The sequence below is a fragment of the Uloborus diversus genome, chromosome 2 (assembly GCF_026930045.1).
Source record: "Uloborus diversus isolate 005 chromosome 2, Udiv.v.3.1, whole genome shotgun sequence".
Lineage (NCBI taxonomy): Eukaryota > Metazoa > Arthropoda > Arachnida > Araneae > Uloboridae > Uloborus > Uloborus diversus.
This window is the reverse complement of record NC_072732.1, coordinates 124,007,789-124,031,494: the sequence shown is the minus strand read 5'-3', so window position 1 is coordinate 124,031,494 and position 23,706 is coordinate 124,007,789. Positions and strand designations below refer to the sequence as shown.

General features: G+C 33.4%; 1 protein-coding gene across 1 annotated transcript in view; it reads left to right on the top strand.

The window, feature by feature from the left end:
- Positions 1-625: 625 nt before the first annotated feature.
- The window catches only part of LOC129217304 (metalloendopeptidase OMA1, mitochondrial-like), a 33,692-nt gene continuing 10,611 nt past the window's right edge, over positions 626-23,706 (top strand). Inside the window, exons 1-4 of the mRNA XM_054851581.1 lie at positions 626-1,271; positions 12,024-12,112; positions 15,719-15,858; positions 23,062-23,235. Coding sequence (XP_054707556.1) covers positions 916-1,271; positions 12,024-12,112; positions 15,719-15,858; positions 23,062-23,235 — 759 coding nt within the window. The 5' untranslated portion in view covers positions 626-915. The remainder of the gene's footprint in view (positions 1,272-12,023; positions 12,113-15,718; positions 15,859-23,061; positions 23,236-23,706) is intronic.

The window sequence follows — 23,706 nt, the reverse complement described above, 5'->3', positions numbered from 1 at the left end:
ACCCGTCAAAACACTGGAAACTTTCAGCTTTGCAGGAAGCAAATAAAAAATTGTTCAGGTTGAGTTTTTCTAATAATCAATTTAATATAGATCAATATAGATCTTCACACATTACAGTAAAAATACAAAGCTGATGAAATTAAGGTGAATGTTTCCAGCTCGTAAATACCTCGCACAAAGTGTGTTTACTACATAATATTCATTAAGATTCAATCCTTTCGCTTTAAAGCATTGGCTTTGATTCGACGATCAGGACCTTTAGAAATTTGAACATCTTTATTTCTGACATCTTATTTGCTCCTGTCCTCATGCTGTACCCGAAAGCAGAACAACATCCGCTATTTTTACGAAAATTTTGCGCCTTTGAAATTCATGATTAATTTAAAAAATTCAATCAAATTACAGATACGTAAACAGAGCAATTCGTCGTAAGAAGCAATACAAATAAGACTTCCGCCGGAAGTTTTGAGTGACCCCGTACAGCCCTGCCACCTAGTGTTCAAAAGAGTAAGCGTGGCTTGGAATTTGGTGAATAAGTGTTTATTAATCTAGCATCGTTTCAAAACGAACATTATTCTCATAAAATGGCAACACAACACATCTCTTTAGTTTACAAATAATGAAAGAGGCACTCGGCCCTTTTTGGAGGGCAAAAAATCATATTAGAATTCTACATGATTTTAGATTGGCACCGTTCATTTTCTTAATTGTAAAGACAGCTTTTAATCTCAATTTGCAATAAGATTGAACATTTTTAATGAAATTCTTTTGTGTCGAATTGATGTTACTTAAATTGCAAGCAATGAACAGTGTTTTTTTTTCTTTTTTAACATTAGTTTCACATATTTTTAAATTAATCATTTAAATGCTGTCAAAATTTCTTTTCTAAGTGAAATACCGTACATTATCGCAAAAATGCTGAAGCTGAATCATTTTTCTTCCTTTTTGAGTCCAAATTTTACTCATAATAATATGCAATCAAGGTTTTTGACATATAAATGTGCAAGTTCAGCTTGTGCTACAGTTGCAAGAATTTCTTTTACTCGTTGCTTTCCTTCCACAAAGAATTTGACTAAAGTCAATCCAAATGTACACAGAGAGATTATATTCGAAGGATTTGCTTTCAGAAATAAATCTGTTCATTTGCGACCGAAGAACAGTAGTATAATACCAGTCCGCAAATTTCATAAATCTGAACTTAGACATGTCCATCCAGTTGTTTGGTTTGTTGCTAAGCCAGTCCTCAAACTCTTTGCTGTTTTGAGCGGAAGGTGAGTGTTGAAGGAAAAACATATTGTTGTTAACTGTGTCTTAGATTAACCTTCTTTTGAATGAATGAAATATATCTACGGGGAGTCAGAGCACATTGGTATGCTTTTCTACTTCTCATTTTTATCTTTTTAAAGAACTAAGTGATCAATTTGATTCTCTACCATGGGTGTCAAATGTTTCTCTTCATCCCAGACTTTTTTAAAAATTGTTTACTTTTTTTAAAAGTCATTATTTAACAGAACCTTGTGAAGTGGCTGAACCTACCCTGGGCAAGTGGCGGATCCAGACCATCCTGTTGGGAGAGGCGATTGAGTATTCGCCCCTCCTAATTGGATCATTTGGGCATTGGGGGAGGGAGGGGGGTGATTAATGATATTAAAGTTTAAGAACACTGTAGTTAGTTTTTTTTTGAATAATGTGTATTGTTTAAAGAGTTTTAATAAAAGTTTTAGTGTTTCGGGTACCGAGAATAAAAAATTGAAAAACGAAAAAAGAATTTCTACTAATATTCTGGATTCATTTTCTAAATTAAACCCTTCAACTTTTTGATTCTTTTGAGGACTCGTGAAGTATTTTCAGTAGCCGTTCAGGTCCTCAATTGTACTTATTTCCTTATAAAAGAAAGGTTGCTGTATCAAGCTGCCATCTCTTTTTACCACTTTTCGTACAGAACATAATGAAATACTAAAGACACATTCTTCCGAGTTCCATTCTCAAGAGTTCCGAAAACGCCATTTTAGACACTCTTTGAATGATGTTGAAAGATGCGGAAAGAAGGAGGTAGGGGCTCCTCTCTAGAAATTTTTCAAAACTGAAGTCATGAAAACACAGTTGTAAGCCATCTTTTATAACGTAGGAACGGAGTTTGGAACTTTCTATTGGGGGGGGGGGAAGTTGTTCAAAGTTAGAGCTTTGAAGTGCGATGGTTGGCCGTCTTTGGTAACGTTAAGGGAAGGGATGCAGTCAGGAGCTATCTCTCAACTTTTAAATATTGAAGCTTCAAAAACGTAATGTTAGTGGATCTTCATTGATGTTAGGGGAAGGACTCGAGATTGAGGGGCACAATCCCGGAATTTTTTCGGAATTGAAGTTAGAAAAACGTAATTGAAGGCCCTCATTAACGACATTTTCCAAAAAGTTTTCGATTCCGGAATTTTTTTTGAAATTGAAGCTCTAAAAATTCAAAATTTTTGACGATCTTTGATAACATTAGAGAGAAGGGGTTGAGGGACTCCCCCCTGGAAAATTTTTGGAATAAAAGGCATAAAAATACAGTTGTAGGTGTAATAATCGGTATCTTGAGTTTAAACTTCAGGTAAAAATCTTACCATTTTCAGATTTACATCGACATTCTCTCGATTTTCAACCATGGGCTTGTTTTGTGTGCAACGTGCTTTTGGAAGGAGTGGCTTTTAGACTCGCTCCATTATTTCCAACTCGCTGCATTGCAGACCGCGAAGTTGCTCATTATTCTCCCTGATTTATCTAATTAATCGTCTCTATTTGAAAATTTTGCCTTTTCTCTTTCCATTTTCGATCATCCTTTCGTTTTTCTTTTTTTTTTTCAAAAAATGTCTTAGAATTGAATCTAAACCCCCGATTGAGAGTGATTGCTGACAGGTGAAATGTTTACGCCACAACATAGTGCGTCCACACACCAGGCAAAACGGGAACTATCAGGGACTTTAAAAATTTTAGTAAAAATGGGAATTTTGGAAAGACTCGGGGGAAATTTTCGAGCTTGTTTTGAAACACCGATGGGCAACTGTTCCTGCATTTTCAACATGTTTCTGGTAAAATATTCTTGGACTTGAGGAATCATTAAATTCTAATGTCTTCCAATCTAACACTCGCTAGAATGGAAATATGAGGGGAGGGGGGGGGGCGAGAGAAAGAAAAGGAAACGAGAAAAATGACGGCAACACGAATTTGCGAAAAAACTCTGCTCTTGCAAAGAGAGTGAGTCCGCAAATTAGCCCACGATATTGAGGTCTTAAAACGTTTGTATTTTTGGACAATCTAAAACGAGGGAAGGGGTGGCTACTCAATGGATCCAGAATAAAATATCGAAAAACTGAATTGAAAGTCGTTTTTGAAGCTAGGAGTAGTTCCGGATTTTCCCACTGCAAACTCTTAAAAATTTAAAAGGGTACAGATGTGATATACCTCCCCCCCCCCTTGGCGAGGATAGAATTTTTTGCTTATTTCGAAAATCGCCAACGTTGGCGATAAAACTTTTTCCGGTAGCCCTAGTAACCCTGCAGAATATACCTGGGAAGTACAGATGTGAACTAATTCTTTTCGCACGTGTGTCCGTGGAGGTAGGTGCACATATGTTCCGCTCTTAGGGGGATTTTACGACGTGGTGTTGTTTCGTGCAATATACCTTACAGGAATGCTTATTTTGTGTTAGTTTAAATTCAGTAGTTGTGTTTTGAAGTAAAAACATTAGAAAATGCCAGTTTCTTCAAACTTGAAGGTTAATTAAAAGTTAACTGGGCAGTTCTCAAAAGGTGGGAACAAAAAAGTTAACTTTGAGCAATTTCAAAAATTTTCGAATTTGACATCAATTTTGATTTTATTCTATAGTATGCATACCTAGAACACAATATATGAACATGAAAAGACAGCAGGTATTTGTAAAAATTGTTAATTAGCAAATTAAATCAGCAATCTGTAGGTAACAGATTTTGGACATCATCATAACGTAAGTTTCATCATTTTTGACAATTGTTAATCTGATTTTTAACTTTTCCAATGAAAATTTTATTTATTACTTTTTAAATTTTGCAATTTAATAATAAAGAGGATATTAATGAAATACTTGAATGGCTATACATGCTGCTCCTTACATTTAATAAAGTTTTGGAATGATTTTGAAGAAATTGATGCAAAGTTAAAAAAAAGCTTCAAATTAAAAATAATACAATTGTAAAAAGTGACATCAGTTTTAATAATGAATATTTTTACTATTGTCATAAGAATTAAAATGATGTCTAAAAAAATTATTGAAGAAAGAAATTCGTATTTCTATTTGGAGATCGTTAAATTATATTTCCAAAAGAAAGAAGAGAAAAAGAATTCTAAAATAATAAAAGCGGAAAAAAAAAAAAAAATTGCTAGCGCAGGTGATAAAGTCGCCAAAAGTGGTACAGCTGACGATAAACTACATTTGTCAGACTGGAATTCCCCTCTGGTAACCTTTAGCGTATCGTATACTGTGTTGTCGCCAATGTCGCCAGCGGAAGTTTGCTTGGCGATGTTAGCGCAAAATGGCTTTCGTTCGATCATAGAAAGCCATGTTACTACTGTAATTTATGCATTGTTCAATGTGTAACGTATTAATTATGCAAAATACCAATGGATTAAAAAAGATAACATTATAATAACCTTTTTTATTGAGGTTAGAAGACAGTGGATCATCAAAAATTATGAATAAACGGACAGAATTATCGGCATCAAGATCGTAACGCCATTTGGACATCTCACATGTATGTTTAAGAAAAATCATTTTTCTTCTAAGATACTGCATAAAAGCTTATGAAAACACTTTTAAACAATTAAAAATTGATTCTGAGGATCGATAAATACCTTTAAAACAAAAACATCATATACTTAGTTCTCAAATAATAGCATTTTAAAGATCGCAACTTTTGGACATACATCAAATTTCAAAGTTACGTTTTTTTTAAATCGTTTACAAAGTAAATAATCTATCTTTATTTTTGTTATCTGTGTAAAATATTAACAAAAAGTTATTCAGTGTAAGATTCATACCTTTAATTTTTTTTTGAAACGTATGGAAATAATTAAAAAAAATTTTTTTTTAATGGTACATTTGCTCAGTTAACGTTTTGGTATGTCCAAAATTGTGCCTTTTAGCAAAGAAAATATTTTTTTAAGGGCATTTGAAGAGCATTTTTTCCATAATTTATGTCAATTCTTGTCTCTATACAGTATTATAGTTTAGCTCAAAAATTTTTGAGTTAATTAAAATGAAAGTTATTTGGTGTTGAAGCTTCAAAGTTGAGGTCTGTGTTTGTTCCCACCTTTTGAGAACTGCCCAACTCCAAAGTGGTGTGTATCTGTAACGTGCCATTGTCATATGATGTATTGTTTTAGACTGAGTGTGAATATTTATACCATATAAAAAGGTAAGTTCTTTATTTTAGAATTAAAAAAAAACCTCTCACTTCCAAAATTCTTTGTTTTTACAAATCCTTGAGGGATTCTTGTAGTATACATAACTGTGATCATACTCCGACTGTAATGTATATTAACAGTCGGAGGGATAACGGACCGAGCTGAGCGAGGTCCTGGCGAGCCAGAGGTCTCATAGTACTTTCGTAATGAGACCGAGGCAGGGCCGGCGAGCCGAGGTCTCATTACGAAAGTACTATGAGACCGAGGGCTCGTATCCCGGAGAAATGATGAAAAAAAAATTAATGCATTAATTTCGACTTGTAATTAATACAATAATTTATTTCATTGTATTTTAATATGTTTACAAAAAACCCCGGCCCTGTACATTTTTGAAGCATATATTCGTGATGTTTTTTGTTGTGCTTTTATGTTGTTTTTATATATATTGTGTTCTGAAGTGCTTTGATCATGTTTTCTTATCTGATTTTTTCCTGTTGGCGCTAAAAAAGCATTGCTAAGAACGATGTATGACATATGTCGTCATACATCGTTTTCTTGGCGACACTTTCTTGGCACCAACTGGAAAAAGTCGCCAAGGGTGGGGTATATCACATCAGTTCCTTTAAAAGTCAAAAATGTTGAGGCTGTGTTTAATGGTGTGGGGAGGTTTAAAAAAAAAATTGGAAATTGGAGTCTTAAAAACACTAATTTAGGCAATCTTTGGTGAATTGCTGACATGGTTTTGGTGTTCTAAACGGGAAATGTTTTGTAGCTGATGTATTAAAAACTGTTTGAGGCTATTCTTAAGTTTCATAGGAGAAAGGGAATTTGGGACCCTCTCCTGAAAAGTGTTTGTAATTGAAGTCTTAAAACTTTTAGGCTGTCTTTGGCAATGTCAAGGGGGAGGGGGCTCTGTTTAGGCGAAATTCCGAAACTGGAGTCTTAAAAGCGCAACTTTAGACCGTCTTGGGATTCGGGGTTCCCCTTCCCCGAAAAAAATTCGAAGCTGAAGTATTCAGAACTCAGCTTTAGGTTATCTTTGGGGACTAAGGAAGGAATTCGAAGGCCTTCTCTCAATAAGTTTTAGAACTTAAATTTTTTAAACTTCGGTGATGAATAGGGGAAATCGTAAATTTAAGTCAAATTTAGTGAACTTAGGGGAAGAAGTTCGGGAGGGGGGGGGGGTCTTCCCCGAAAATTTCTCCATGCTGAAGTATTAAACTGTTAATTTGGCTATTTTTGAGTGAGTTAAGAGTTAGGGAATTCGGGGGTCTTTCTCGGAACATTTTCGAAATTGAAGTATTAAAACTTCGGGTTGTCTTTGGTGATGTAGGGAGGGGAGTTGCTCTTTCAATAGAAAAATAAATCTTAAACACAAACTTATACTGCTTTAATAAACACAAAAAGAGGGGGGGGGGGAGTATTTCGCCGCCCAGCCCGAAATATTTCTGTTTCTGAAATTTTAAGAGCTCTGTTTTGGGATATCTTTAGAGAACTTAAGGGGGAAGGGAGTTGGAAGCTTCTTTCAAAAAGTTTCCGAAAATTAAAATATTAAAACTTTTAGGTGGTCATGTTGTTGTTGTTGTCGTGTCCAAAGAAGTGCAGAGTGCGAAAGGTTTAAATGGCTCCAAAAGTCTTAAAAACAAGATCCGCTAATTCCAAAGCCTGATGACTGTAAAGGATTTCATGTGGTGGTGCTCCAAGTTGGAGGAGGGAGCGAATAATGGCCTGTTTAGGCGGTCATAAGTCATGTATATAGGTAAGGGGGGTACTGTTCCTAGAAAAAAAAAAGTATTAGAAACTGAAGCCTCTTAAAACTCAAATTTAGGATATTTGTGGTAAATTCAGAAGAAGGGGTTCGGGAGTTCTCTTCCGAAAATTTTTCGAAGCTGAAATATTTAAAATGCCACTTTAGGCTATATTTGAGTGATTTAAGAAGGATGTGAGTCAGCGGCCCTCCCTGGGGTGAGGATTCAGTTCCCCTATTGATTTTTTTTAAATTAATGAATATTGGAAAGTATACCTCGTTTAAAAAATGTATCTACTTCACTGAAGTGGTTTTTTTTATGGCTGATTTCACCACCTGCTATCTTACGAAATAATTTATTTCCAAATGAAGATTATGAGGGAATGGTGCCAGTTTATTATCATTAGTTGCCCATACCCTTCCCCACCTTTCCTTCTTTTCTGGTTAAATTGGCACTAACTTGGGTAGACTTTCCGATCAGAAGTGATTTATGTTGCAAAAGTGAAAAATCTTACGTCCCAAGCGATTTTATTGCTGCAATAAAAATATTTGCGATTGGCAAAACACTAACGGCGGGGAGCCCCGAACGCTTTTAGCCCTATCCAACATTGTCTAAAATTGCGTTTTTGAAACTTCAATTTCGAAATATTGCCGAAGGAGAGTTCCGGAACTCCATCCCTTCGATAATGCATTCAAAAAGCGTATAAACGTTATGAAAGTACAATTTCGTTTTTAAAGCTTCAATTTCGAGGAGAGTCCAGAGCGTCCCCCCCCCCCTCTAATATTTTTGAAGGTCGCCTAATATTGTGATTTTGAGGCAATCAGTTTGAAAAAAAGGATGTTAGAGTCCCTGAACCCCTCCTTTCCCTGAACTTTATCGAAATGGCCTACTATTGCGTTTTTTGGACTTCAATTTGAAAAAAATTCTGGAGAAAACCACCCAAGAGTCCCCGTTATTGGCGGCTTTTAGGGTTTTGGAATTGCAATATCAAAATGCTTAAATATTAAAATCTAAACTTAGTTCGTGTTGTTAGAAAAGTCAAAAGCTTAAAACTGAAATCAGATTCCAAAACTGGCATTGTTAAAATCTACAACATTTACACACATAAATTTTTCCTTAAGCACGCATGCTTGAGGCGGGGGGCTGAAAATATTTTCCGTCTTGAACACATCACCAAACTTTCACCCATGTGTTGCATTTCTTCAGCGACTCGTTTACTCAGATATGACCGTTGGGAGCCAGAATCAATAAGACATCTCACGATTTTCCCTAGCTTGTTGCCTCGTAATCTGACGTACAAAGTCTGTAACAGAATGTTAAGACTACAAGTGCGGTTATTTAGCACTGTGTCATTGATAGCATTTTGACCATCATTCCCTTTTAGCATGTCTGTTTTCACTTTATCGCGCTCTTGGTTTTTATTTTCGTTGCACATTATAGTTGCAAGTTTTCCATTACATCATTCACAATTGACTCACATCGTTCACAATTGACATTGTTCACAACTTTACAGGTTCGAGTTCTATGACCCACTTTAAGGCAGCAAAAACAACAGCCTTTTTTCTTTAATATCGTCTTTCTATCATCTAAATTCATTTTCAGCACATATCGGCAAGCAGATGATTCATGATTTTTCTTCTCACAAAATACACACGTGTTTGAATTTGTGAAACCAAAAAGTCCGACTGCAGTTGGAATCTTCTCTTCTTCCCCTCTACTCGGGCGAGGTGGTAAGGAATGTTTCTTCATTCGCTTCGAATCGAAGCTGAAACTTTCTTTCGCTAAGGAAATTCTTTCTTCCCCTTCAACCTCTGTTTTCAAAAAATTCTTTAGAGAGGCCAATTTATTTAATTCTTTAGTATTATTATCTTTAGTATTAGCAATCACCCCTCTGTGGATCCACCACTGCCTTGGGCCTCAAATGTGTTGGTTCGGACTATGAAAACAACTCCTGTTAAAATTTTAATGATAAATGTTATCCATTGTTGTAATTATCCCAAGTAGCATCAACTCATCAGATTATTGCTCGACCGATCATCAACTCCCTCCTAATCTCATCGCGTAACACACGCTGATATCGTTATGATCAGAATCCAAGAACCGGTTTTTGATGAGCTGTTTTTTATCTGAAATCTATATCCTTACGATCAAATTTGCCGGTCTGAATTTCATCGTAAAAAAATATCGTAACAATCAAATTTTCCGATGAAAATTTTCCGAACGAAATTTTATCAAAAAAATAAAATTGTAACGATCAAATTTTCAGATGAAAATTTGCCGGTCTTTCATCGGAAAAAGAGATTATAACGATCAAATTTTCCGATTAAAATTTGACGAGCTACATTTCATGAGAAAAAAAGATCGTAACGATAATTTTTTCTGATGAAAATTTGCCGAGTTACATTTCATCAGAAAAAAAGTAGGTTGTTTAAATTTTCCGATAAAAATTTTCCCAATCCAAAATTTTTTGGAAATCGCCCAACTGTTAAGTTTTATTATTCGAATGTCTGACGATTGGTCAAACGTATGGCTATACGGATCAACATTCAGGATTGAGAATTGGAGGAAAAATGACTGAGACTTTGCCTCCGAATCCGACTCCTTGATTTTGGAAAGGTTTACTCTGACTTGTTTCAAAATCAATTCAACTTCAACTCCACGATTCCAACCTCGATTACCTTACTGAAATTGCAAACAAAATGAGGCTCCGACTCTTGAATGACTTCTCTCCATCTCCAAAACAATTCCACTCCGTTCAATACGACTCCCAAAATTACAGACTCCGACTTGGTTTGCGGCCAAAATGAGCGACTTTGACTCTTCACTACCTGGCGCCACAAGTATATTCCCTCCCCCCCCCCACTGAATAAAATTCTCGCTTTCCGTTCAGAAATCTGTCATGGCCTTACCCCCGATAGATGGCGCCACAAATGATTTCCCATTTAAAACATTACTTTCCTCCTTGGTTAGAACATTTCTTGTCTAGTGGTTAGCATACGAAGCTCATAGCTCAGAGACCGAGGGTTCGATTCCCGGTCAAAGCAGTTTAGAGTAAACTCGTGAATCACGTTCATCAAAAGTAATAAATTAGAAATCAAATAGATAAGAAATTAAGTGAACAAGTTATTAAAAGAAATAAGATATTAAATAATTGTCCTAAATGAGGGATTCCTAAATGACGTCATCCGAAAATACCCCTTCTGAAAATTTTTATGATGGCGGAAGGGTCACATGATCATCCAAGATGGCGGACCCCTTTCCCATTGTTGAGTTTTTTTCCTCCTGCTTGTCCCTATATTGCGGCTGTTACTACTTCTCATTGTATTTTCATCCAAAATTCATTGCCTTTGAACAGCATTGCTCGTATATTGCTCCAAATCTCATCGGTATAGGGACCAAAATTCATCGGATTCTACTATTGACGATGAGACATATTGGAGCAATTTCCGATGAAAACTCATCGGAATCTGATCATCGGCCGATCGAAGTTTGATCGGATTTCGATGATTGGCCGATGAGTTGATGCTACTCGGGATCCTATGTGTTTTGTGTTTAGAATGAAAAAAATATCAAGCTTAAAGATTGATATAGCAATAAATAAAACTAAATATTAATTGCTAACTATTTCTCCTTTTTTGTTTTTTATGCCCAAATCATCTGCATTTTTAAAGAATCAGCACCTACTTGGGTCTTTATTAATTTCACTCAAATCTTAATTGTTAAGTTTTTATTTTTGTGAGTTTTCTAAAGGTGATCTAATGTCCCCCAAGTTCTTGGTCTAAAAATATTATGCTATAGTTTTTTTCTTTAAGAAAAAAATATAGAAACTACAAATAATAATTAACTAAAAGAATCTTTTTTAGGAAAGGAATTTAATTTATCACTCCGTTCTTCGTGAAATCCATTTAAAAAATAAAATTGTAGGTACATGAAAGTTACTCAGCACTTTAAAAAAAACTATAAACCTTGTTTCTAAAATAAAATTTTATTCAATATAACTGTACCATGTTATTTCGTTGTAGAATTTGTAAAATTAAAAGTTCTATTTAATTCTCATGAATTAAAATACAAAATATTAAAATAATTGAGACCGGTCCAATGTGCCCCTGAATCCAACCAGCCTTGATGCGCCCCTACATATCAAAGAGTTAAAGATCACAAACAAAGAAATTGCTGATTAAAATTTTTAAAACTTTATAAATTTCATTGTTTATTTTTATGTTAATAATTCCTCTTCACACATGACCATAAAACTTTAGGTTTAAAATGAATCACAAATTACCACTCAGCATGCCACCAACCTATTAACTACTACTCAATTTTGCCAGTATTGTAGATAAAACTTTATTGCTGAGCACAATTGAGACAGTGAGAAGTAAAGGAATGTAAGTAGCAAAATTAAAAATTAGGAGATAACCAGTACACATGGTAGGTGAACCTCTCCTCTGTCTTGTGGCAAGAGATGGTTTAGCTCTGGTAGTTGCTGCTATACAGCATGATTTAGAGAAACTTTTCAATGAAAGCCTACCTAAAACATTATCTTTAAGCTTGTTGTACCCAAAACTAGAAAATGTCCTCTTACATCCCTTTGCTTCACACTGCTTCAATTATACAGTTCACTTCTTTTTTTGTTATATAACAAATGTGTTGACTTGAAGACTTATAAAAATATTTTTTCTTTTTTTTTTTTTTTTTTTTTGATTTTAAAACTATAAACAATAACCACAAAGTATTTTAACTTTATAAGGAAAATGTAATTCTGTAAAAATTTGTGCAAATGGTAGACAAAACTATTTTTGACTATTAGTTATTGTGTTTATAATATCTTATAGTAGCTCTGAAAAGTTCTTCTCTTCTCAGGGGTTTTCGGAAATGGTGGAAGGATTTACCTGTGGATAAGAAGAAATATTTTTTGGGCATTGTAAAGAAAAATCGAAATAAAATAGGCAGTAAGAAGCATTATATCTTTTTCAAAGCTTTTTATTTTTAAGCTTGTTTAACTTCAATATTATTTTATTATTTGTCTCTTTTTCCTTGTACCTTTTGCTATCCTAATGAAATTAAATGGCTGTTGTGAGTTCAAAATTCAAAAATTTTTGAGGGTAGTGTTTGTAGTTGGCCATACTAAGATACAGGGTCATGTCCAAGGGGAGGGTTTTAGGGGTTAAATTCTTCCCCTTGGAGGAAAAAATAATAAACCAAATGAAGAAAATATATGTTTTTGACTTGATTTAACTTTAATGTGAAAGTTTGTGTACAGCGCTTTGAAAACAAAAAGCTATCTTTCTTAAGTTTTTCTGAAATTTAAGACTCTTAACTGCTGAATGATTGGTCAACATAAAGCATTAACTGCGCTAATATTGCTATATTGTTTAGTGTAAGGAAGTTATAATGAATTTTGCATATGTTACTGCTATGAATATGCAATATTGATTGTGTTTGGTAATGTAATTTGAATCTGCAACAGACTCTTGTTTAGCTTATTATGCATTATTTCAGAATATAAAACCTGATCTAAATGCTGCATTATAAAATAATTATCAGATAGATTTTAATACTCATTGCAATATACTGCCTAGTAAACTGATTTGATTAAAAAGAAACAAGTAAGGTTTGATTAAAAGGAAGCTGTGAAATGAAAAAATACTGTGGTACCTTGCACAGTCAGAATTATCCTGGGAGGGGGAGGGGGGACAAATCATGATCAGCAAGTTCCTGGGGTAATTCCTGTTGACAGTCCTTTTTGTGTTTTAGGGACACTTTAACAAAATGAAAAAAATCTTAACAGTACTCTGAGCTATCCTCATTAGAAATATACACTGGAAGGGGCAATTTTGGTGTATCCAAATTTTGTGACCGCGAAACATTTTCTCTGGTACCTTGGACTTTTTTAATACAAGATTGGACTGTATTGTATTTGTTTCTATGACTATGAAATAATGCTTATTTTCATCAGGAGCTTAATTAGCTCCTGATGAACAGGGACGTAACTAGGTCATTTTCGAACAGGGGCAAGACCTCGTTTCAGCGCCCCCCCCCCTTTCCTATAAAAAAAATTATTTTTAAATTTTTATCTCAAAAATATGAATTTAAATTAGGCAGTGATAAAGGAGACCGCATACGTTCATAAGCCTATAAATACAACTTTTACGTAATTATAAGTTTTTATGCTGTTTTATCACTGTACTGCATTTTTTAAAATTTCGATAGGGAGTAAAAATCATTAAATAGTTTATTTATTATTTTACATACGAAGTTTTTCAAGGAAAAATATTTTGTATTTCCACAAAAGAATAATTAACAACTTGTTGTATAAATTTTTATTTTTACCAGGTGGCTTTGCCCCCTGCTCGCTGACGCTTACCAATCCCCAAAGGTTGCTTCGCAACCTTATTTGATTCGTGAAGATTTAAATCATCTGTCAGAAAGAATCAGATTAAAAAGCACTTGAGTTCCGTTTCGAACAAAGTGAAAATTCCCTCTCCCTCCCACAGAAAATAGAATTTAAGTGAAGAGCTCATTTTTAGAACACAATGCCACTCCTATCTGAAAATATAAAAATAATTTGATAGAAAAAAATATGCATAACCGAGATTTAAAAAAAAAAAAAATCGCTTTGAAGAGTATTTTTTTGCGTTCGAAACTAACTTGCACCAACTTGCACAGCTATAGGTGCGAAAGGGGCTCCCGAGCATTGCAAAACGGCAGTTTTGTACATTTGAAAAACTGCGTTTAAATTCGTGGTCTCTAGTAATATATTTTGCTCTTTAGCTCCGGACTGAGCCTAGGATTTTTTGCTAAAACTAAAACTCTAAAACTACTTTCTAATTTATTGATAAAATTGTTGCAAGCTTTATTTGATGCCGAAAAACATTTTTGAAACATGAAATATTAAGGAATGTGAGAAATCTTTCATCAGTTTAATAGGCAATTTATGTGAAATTTTGGCTTAAAAAATTAATAACAAAAAAAAAGCTAATTCGAAATTTAAATTAAACAACCTCAGGTGCAAATCCTCGGCGCTCGAAGTAATTTTGTACAAAATTTGAAGGCTGTAGGGTGCTCTGAGGTCTACTCCTGGACGCAGGCCGTCTCAGGCATCCTTTCACAATTTCTTTGACGTTACTTTGTTTTAAATATATCGAGATACGAATTTAAAATTACCACTTCAAATGAAAACAATAAAACAGAAATGTAACAGAAATGTTTTCAATTATTTATTTTTAAATCTTTTTACTATACTACTTTGAAGAAATTCACGAGAAAAATAACAGTGTTCAACAACATGTCGCAATAACCCTCCTATAAATAATAGCTGATTATCGAGCGACCATTGTGTTTCAACAATGAAACTCGCGCCACTTTCTCACGTGAGATGAATTGAATATTACTACTACTTAATACATTGACTTTAAGCCGACAACTTACAATAGCTTGAAACGAACAGATTATCAAATGTGAACATTAGCTTGATAAATTTATATGCAACACATTTTAAATTATCGCAATCTGTATAGTTAAATATTAATTATAACGATCTAATTTTTTTAAAATAAAATACGCACGTCCACACCTTTGGTATATAGTGCATAACTGAAAAACATTTAATAGAAAAACAGATACCTAATGTGCTTGATATCAAAACTATTTCTATTAACCTTTTTTAAAAACCACAAATCTTAAATGTATTAACATTATATGTTTTCAGGTTTTTTCCATTTACAGTTAACCTTATTCATCTGGACAAAATTGGACAAAAGGCAATTTGAATAAACGAAAATTCGGATAATACAAACAATAAGCAGTAATTAATTTGCAAGTAAGAAGACTTATCTTTAATTAGCAGCGAAAAACGATGCTTTGCAACAAAATTACATAGGGTTGTTACTAGCAAATACTTTATCATTTATAGTTCAGCTGTGCAGTGGTGGTGTCAGACTGGCACTCCAAATACGTCACGTTGTTTATTAGATGACTATAATTTATTGCACGACCCATATATAGCAGTTGTGTATTTAATCAAAATAAGCCAATATTTGGCACATTTTCAGTTTCGTGCCTCTAATTGAGGGACACTCTATTTAAGGGACATTCACTGAGAAAAAAATACAGAAAATTATGCACAAGTGCGTAAGAAAGAGTGAATTTACTGGAATAAAAGCTTCAATTTTCCTCTAAAAAATAATTGAGGAGTGTTTAACATTAATATATGTTAAAGAAACATGTATATATTGCAAAAGAAAGAAGTATATATCGTATTGCATGATTTGCCCACCGGGATATTTATTCAAGTAGGCTCAGGGGCAAAGGCGAGGGCACAGGAATTGACTAGCTTTTTATATAAAAATTGAAATGTTAACACTAATTGTAATTTACAATGTCTTTCTTGCATGGTAAATTACATAACATGAAGAAAATTCATGAAATGAATTACTTCCAAATAATTGCTTTATGCTGCAAAACTTTGGACTTAACAATGGTTTTTCAAAACTATGTTTAGTAATTGCATTTTATAATTCAAAAATATTCTAACATAAATGTTTGTCTAATTGTAGTTGGTGCTTTTGCTTTTGCTACATTATGCTTTATTTATTATGTCAGTCATTTGGAAGAAACTCCTATCACAAAACGGAGACGTTTCATCGCGTTTACTCCTGAACAGCTAGAGAAAATAAATGCATTTGAGTTACAACAGGTGAGAAACAACTATGAAATTTATATTTTTCATTTATAATGTTCACATTATTATTATTATTATTATTCTTGCATTTTTTAAAAAAAAATTTGTGGCATCTTTTCTAAGTAGTTTGTGTAAAGAATTCTATCCCTTATTTCTGTACCTTTGAGCCGGAAAGACGTAAGTCACATTATGATAAGTTTACAGCAGAGGGGAATTTTTTTTTTCTGGCACATGCAAGGGATGGGTCACACACTCTTTTCGTTAAAGAATCAGACTTTAACGTTTTTATTTTTGGGATTTTACAATATTGTTATTTTGTACAGACAGAGGGCAGCACCAACACGAACCAAAATTGCTCACCTAAATTTGAAAAAATAAAGGTGGAGTCATATGCTGTCACTTTTTAAATGCAACAATGTGATTGGATATTGAGACGTAGCGTCGGTGTGCCATTTCGTTTTTGCAATTCTGATTTATCTAAAAAAAAGTTCAGTGCTGTACTTGTGTAGAAGCAGCATGATGTGTGTGCACGTACATTTTGTGTTGTTCCAGCCTCGTGGGAAAAAGCGTCATAAGTTTCTTCTAAATCCACAACCATCCTGAGCATGGTATGAAATATATAATTTTTAAATGGACAATTCATTATTTTAATCAAGAACATTTTTATCAAGATTTAATTTCTTCTCTTTGTCGAAAATCCATCAAATTTTAATACTTCTTTAAAAATGCACCCATAAGCCAAGGAACTGCAAATGCATCAGTATTTTATCATCAATATTTGAAATCCATCAAGTTTTAGTACCATTTGAAGGTGCATCTATAAGCCCAGGAGCATCAAATTCATCAGTATTTGCAAAAGATTACAGAATAATTACCAAATGCTTATTCATCAAAATTTAACGGATTCCAGTATGACAGCATCTTGAAAATCCATCAATATTCCAGGGATTGGATGGACCACTATACCTCCGTATCCAGTGAACTGTATAATTTTAATTCTGTTGTGAACACCTAAGGACTAATGAACGTTTTGTCAAGCCAGTGATTTAAAAAAATGCCTCTATAGTATAAAAGCAGTCCATCACCATTTCCTTCAAAAATCAAAAAGAAATAGCCATTGATATATATGATTCAAATCGAATGAGCAGAGGAATCGTCGCATTTCGATGCTATCCAAAGTATCCAATAATTACATAGGGTGTTTCCAAAACACTTTTTTTAGCTAGTGTCCAGGACACCCCCTATTTTTTTAGACTTACTAATAGTATTATGCTGTAAAAGTTTTAGCTTTTTACTCAAATTTTAAGAAGGTGCTCAGTGACCCCCTCAAATTACAATAGCCGTAGCATGGAAAATATCACAAATTTAGAAACATTTAATTTCTCCAGCTGTTTTTTTGTAAATAATTATTTTATTGCAATGTATATGCATATTACTAGTGTATATTATAATATGTAGCATTGTTTTTTCAGTTCAATGCATTTTTTTTAACTCCTCTCCCCATACTTATGAAGTTTGGGGCAGGGGGTTGAGCACCCTCTTTCAGTTGAAATAGGAAGCTAAATTTTTTCCTGTATATTGCTATCCACTAGCCTAAAAATATTGAGGGGTGTCCTGTTATCTAGGAGAAACTTTTTTTTTAACATTTACTTTTGAACCATCTTAAGGTGCATATGTAAATACAAATATATGGGCAACTGAAAAAATCCAATTTGACTTTTCAGGGCCATTTTACAGTATTTCAGACAAATGTAGAGTTTGTAACATAACTTTTTTTAGCCACAACTATTTAATTGGCAAATTATTTTCATTTTAGTTAGTGTGTTAGTAGGACAAACTGAGAATAAAATAATGTGCTAGTCAAACCGTAAATTAAAAAGTTATGCCAAAAAAAAGTTATGTTACCGATTCTACATAATTGTCCAAAATATCGGGAAATGACCCTTCAGTGACATCCGTATGTGCAGGTGTTTGTATGATGCGCATAATGTATGTATGTGTCTCAAATAGCTCAAAAAGAGCATGCAACAGAAATCCAAAATTTTGCTGTTGCTTATGTAGAGTCTGCATTAGAGTGGATCGAAAAAAATGAAATTTCGAATCTTAATTTGGGATACTCACCAAAAGCTGTTCATGTGTAAGAACAATACACATGTAAAATATTATCAAGTTTGAACAACTCCTTGAGGGTCCTACCAAGGCTTGAATTTCTCCAAAAAAGGGAAAAAAGGTAAATTTTTCAAAATTTTTATGAAAATAATAAGGTTTAAAAATTTTGTTCTAATACCATAAAAATGTTTCCTTTTAACACACTTTTTATGTATCTTCAAAGTTATTTACATTCTTTGCAGTATTAGATTCGCACACATGTTCGTAAAATTTCCAAAAACTGACTTTTTTCAAGCCTTTAAAGTCCAATTTTTTTTGCAATGACTGTGACGAATGTAGTTTTAAATGAAAATGAAATTGTACTTTGTTATATTAACAATCCAGCACCTATGACAAGGAGCGTAATTGCTTTAAAGTGGATCAGTGGTAAATTGTCGCATCTGTCTAGCAATTTACCAATTGGTCCTGCGAAAATTCACATGGACCAGCAGTTTCACCATCAAGTAATGTGAACAGGTGACACAAAATCTGCTCGTATGCAGTTCGCTGATTAACCATGGGACAGGATGTCCAATTTTATTCTCTATAGCCTCAATTGCACTGTTCTTTTTTCTGGTATTCGTGGCCGTGCCATCACAGCCGAAAGCTAAAAGATCCTTAAGGCTCAAACAAATTTTCAGTTCGAAAATCACATTGCTGTCGCAACATGTTTTCCCGTTCCAGAAGTTGGCGTCACATGACCCAAATAAAGAGAATTGGATTTTTCAACCATGGTTTCTTCGCTTATTTTTCTTCTATGGTATCTGTTTCCAACCATTTCTTTTTGTCATAGTTTTGTCTTTTCGGCTATCAAAAAATGTACTTTTCAAACCCTTTCATTTCTAGTTTGCAGGTTTTGAACAGAAGCACGTACTTCGTCTGTGACACCTGTGACACTTCTGTCGCTGTCTTCAAATTTTATTCCTATTAACAACTTTAGAGCGATAATTATTTGACACAGTACCAAAATCCTGTAATGTTTCTGAAGCAATTACTGCAGCACATTGCACATCTGTCAGAAATGCCCTACTGGTAGCACACTCTTGATAGCGTTGGCAGAGAAAGCCTCATTTGTTCCACTTTAGAAGTGATGTCAACACTAAAAAATGTTGATGGCTCTGTTGGCGAGAGTATAGCCGTTGCAAATTTTTCTTCTTCTGGAATTGAAACAAAACTCTGCTGTTCTTCATCAGTGTTATTGCAACATCTTGTTACGTAAGTGAAAATCTGAAAAAAATTATTGATCCTGTCATTCAACGAAATGCTTATTTTTGCCTCCTGAAAAATATTCTCTTAACAGTGATCACTGATGAACGAAGTACATCAGAGAATTGGCTTTGCGAAGATTTTGAAGGACAGACCAGTGACTTCTGTTCATGAAGAAAAAAAGAGAATTCTATAATTCAAGGATTAACTTTAATGCATTAGACTATTCTGATGTTATCAACCGGCAAAAGTGTGCAATAACTGTCACCCCTCTCCTATTTTAGCTCGCATATCTAATGAAAGTCTTCAACAATAGTTTGAAAACACCAACGCCTGCCTTCGTTTAGTTCCTCTGTCGCACCCAGGTTTAAATAAAAAATGTTGCAACTTCTCGAGGGTCCCTAATCTGAGCAAGTCACTACTGTGATAGGAACAGGGGACCCTCGGGTGTGATGTGATGTCACACTCAGGTGGTGGAATGCTTTGCAAATATGGTGACAGAAGCTTCTTTGTTTGAGATTAGTCAATCGGCAAGAGATGGCTTCATAAGAGCAGAAATTAAATCTCAAAATATCATCATGGTTTGAATCAAAAAATGATTTCAAAGAGGTTTCATGAATGAATGTGACGAACTGACAATTTTCTGTGACTTTAACTAACTGATACTTTTCAAGTCCTTCATTTTGTGAAATATTGATGCTTATATGTCAGAGCGACTGTGTATGAGTAAATATACATTCTTTGTAACCAATGCACTTCTCTCTATGTTTTTTTTTAGTTAATACAACTAAATAATTTTGATAGTTTACTTCTAATGTAAAATGAATAATAAATTTATACTTAATACATGTGGCTCGGCAGATGGAAAAGTTAGAATGAAACTCGAAATGCAGCCACCTGCTTTTAGTTTATGCTGGGCTGTTAATGTAATAAAGTTTAACTTCACTTCTGTTTAAAACTGCATTCTGTACAGGGGTTGTAAAAAAGAAAACTGGAATTTAAAAGAAGAAATATTGCAATGTGCAAAAAAGCTTTAAAAAAGTCAGTTTTCGGTTAATTTCGCGAATTTTAACGTCTTATGTGCGATTTTAATGGTGCAAGGACTGTAAATAACTGTAAAGATACATGAAAAGAGTGTTCAAAGGAAGCATTTTAACCTTATCATAACAAAAATTTTAAACACTAGTATTTTAATAAAAATTTTGGAAAATTGACTTTTTTTTCTATTTTTTGAGAAATTCAAGCCTTGGTAGGACCCTCAAAGAGTTGTTCAAACTTGACAATATTTTACATGTGTGTTGTACTTACACATGCACAGCTTTTGGCAGGTATTCCAAATTAAGATTCAAAATTTCTTTTTTTTCGATCCACCCTAGTCTGCATGGGATCTAATTTCAACCTTCTTCTTTTGCTTAATGTCCAATGTTCCTAAAGGAATCTTTACACATTTCTATGGGAAATCTTGGGGTGCTGTGATGAAAAGTCACAGAAAGTTCCTGTGACATCCAAAAAAATTTCATTTTTGTATTTTTTCAAATTTTGTCTGAGGATTTGACTAATTTAGGGAGAGCTGTTCTACATTTACTTGAAAAAAAATACATACCCTATGTCTCCCCTCATAAGATATAGTTATGTATGCCTGCTTGCAAATTATTGGGGGATAAAATTTGGAGTTTCAGCCAACAACATTGAGAACTCCCGCCTCCTAAAAATTTTAGTTCAGTAGCCGCCCCTGGGAAAATTAATGTTAATTTAAACATAGACTGAAGTAATGTCTTAAATGAGCAATAGGCACAAGCCAAGCTAATTCTGCATCTTAATGAAGTGATATTATTAGGGAAAATGGCTTTTATAAATTTTTAGAAATCAAGATTTACTGACTTAAAAATGATATGTTTTTTTAAAAATTACAATTACAAACAACATTAGCTTGTACTCTTTTTTATTTCAGCAAAATTGATTGATTTTACTCAAAGGGTTATGTGTTTCTTTTCTTCAATAAATATTGTTGACCAGATAACTCTCTCCCTCTCGTCTCCCCTACATCTGAGAACATGAAAAAGGAAAAAGAAAAAAAGTGAAAGTAAAACTGAAAGAAAAAATATATTAACATGACATACTGAGCCTGTTATATTAAAATGTACTTGAATTTTGTAAGTCTAAGAGGAAAGTTTGCTTAAGTTGTGAAATAGCTCAACACAAGGCTGTGAGAAAATTTACCATTTTTTTGCTGAACAATTTTTCGATTGGCATGAAATTAGGACTGCACAAAATCTCCACCATCATGTTCATTATTTTTCTCCCTAATGCTCGCATCCACCCATACACACACACACACACACACACAAAAAAAGCTGGCTAGTTTTTCCTGCCCAAAAATTTTAGTGTGTTGCATGACATGCAACACACGCACAGACTTTGTATTACTCATAGAGATAAAACAAGAAATTAACATGAACTCAAGCTATTTGAAACCTGGTTCTACACATTCTATCATTATTGAAATGTATGTGAATATTCTATTTTGAACAATGGACAAAATAAAAATACTTTACTTTAAACCTTAAAGCCATTTTAAGATTCATGTCACTCTAAATTCAGCAACAATTTTTCGCTAAATATTTATATCAGTTGTTGATTAAAACATTACAACAATGCTGATAAATAACATGATGTATTTATTGCATTTATTGCATGATGCAATCAGAAAAAGCAGAGAAGATGGAAGTGTGGCTGAGGGATGATAATTATTTGGTTTAACTTGTTAAACTTGTCAAATAGTATAGTTAAAAATGTAGATAACTATGTAACATTTTTATGTTTAATGCATACAGTTCTGATAAATCTATATAAATAAAACAAAGAATATGTATGTTTTTATGTTCATTATACAAATCCATAGTTTACGTTGGATCTCAACCAAATTTGGCAGGGAGGTACTTGTGCACCCGAGAAGGAATGCCGGGGGTTTTTCAAACGCCAAAAAAGAAGGGACCCTTCAAATTTTAATTTCAAGACTCGAAAATGTCATTAAATGGCTCTTTCTACTTGAAATAATTACCCAATTTCTTTGCTGTAGGTCCCATTCGAAAGTGACAAAAAATACCCCTGAAATTAATTTACTTTCTTCAAATTAAAAAAAAAAACAAAAAAAACAAGGCTTTAAAATACCTGAGAAAATTTTTTAAAGCATTTTTCACCTAATGGAACAGTATTTTCATATCAGAAAATTATTGTTTGTGTGATCTCATTTTAAATTAACTTGAATAAAACTATTCAGAAGGTTGCCACTTTTTTTTTCTGGACTGTGACTAAATAAAATTTTGTTTTTGTTTTGAGGTAAAGATTCCTTTTTTCATTTTTATTTGGCAATTTATCTTTTTTTCCTTTTCTTTTTTTTTGTACTGCCAGCAGAAGATAATCAAGGATTTTAGTTGTATTTATGGAAGTTTACATTTAATTGGTTAGGGAATTTTTGATTTGCCGTTTTTTTCTTTAAGATCTTTGTTGATTATTTTGACGGGAAATTCTGCAGTAATTTTATTTCTCTAATTGAAGCCTGACTGTTGAACACGCGTCAATTTAGATAACTTTTATTTTCGAGGTAGACGGTGCAAAGCTGGGCAATGCCGTTAGTAAACAAATAAATTTTAGCCCTAAACGTGATTCATTATAAAGTTCGTATTTTGCCTTTGTAATGCTTTTCTTTAAAAATATTATTATTATTGTTTTGTTTTAGATCATAATGTTTAAGATAATTTCAGCATTGTATTTCTGTTAGCTATAATAGTTTATACCTTTAAGCATATGTTCTTTTAATTTTCTTTTGTTACCATAATGCTTATTATTCTCAAAATCCTACAGATTTTGGAAGGAGTAAAACAGCAAATTTTGCCTAGTTCACACCCAGCATCAGTGAGAGTTTCAAGAGTAGTTCATCGTATCCTCACTGCTAACAGCGACATTGAAGAAGTGAGAAGAAAGACGTGGAATGTTGCAGTTATTGAGAGCTCTCTTGAAAATGCATTTGTGTTACCTGTAAGTTAAGATTTAATTTTCAAAGTTTACTTCATCCACAAAATTTTCAATATTTAATATATTTTGTTCATTATTTCATTAATTTCATAATTTATTTTGAATACTATGCTTAATTGAATTTTACTGTCTGCACTTTCAATTGAAGACTGGATTTTCGTTGATTCAAAGTTTACTGGCCCCATCAATTTTTTTTTTTGTTTTGTTTTGTCGAACTTAGCAGATCCAGAGATTGCTTTAGGGGATCTGGGATGTCATGAGTATACCAGATTTAATTTTCAAAGTTTGTTTCATCCACAAAATTTTCTGTATTTATTACATTTTATTAATTATTTCATTAATTTCGTAATTTATTTTGAATACTATGCTTGATTGAATTGTACTGTCTGCACTTTCAATTGAAGACTGGATTTTCATTGATTCGAAGTTTACTGGCGCCATCTTTTTTTTTTGTGTCAAACTTAGCAGATCCAG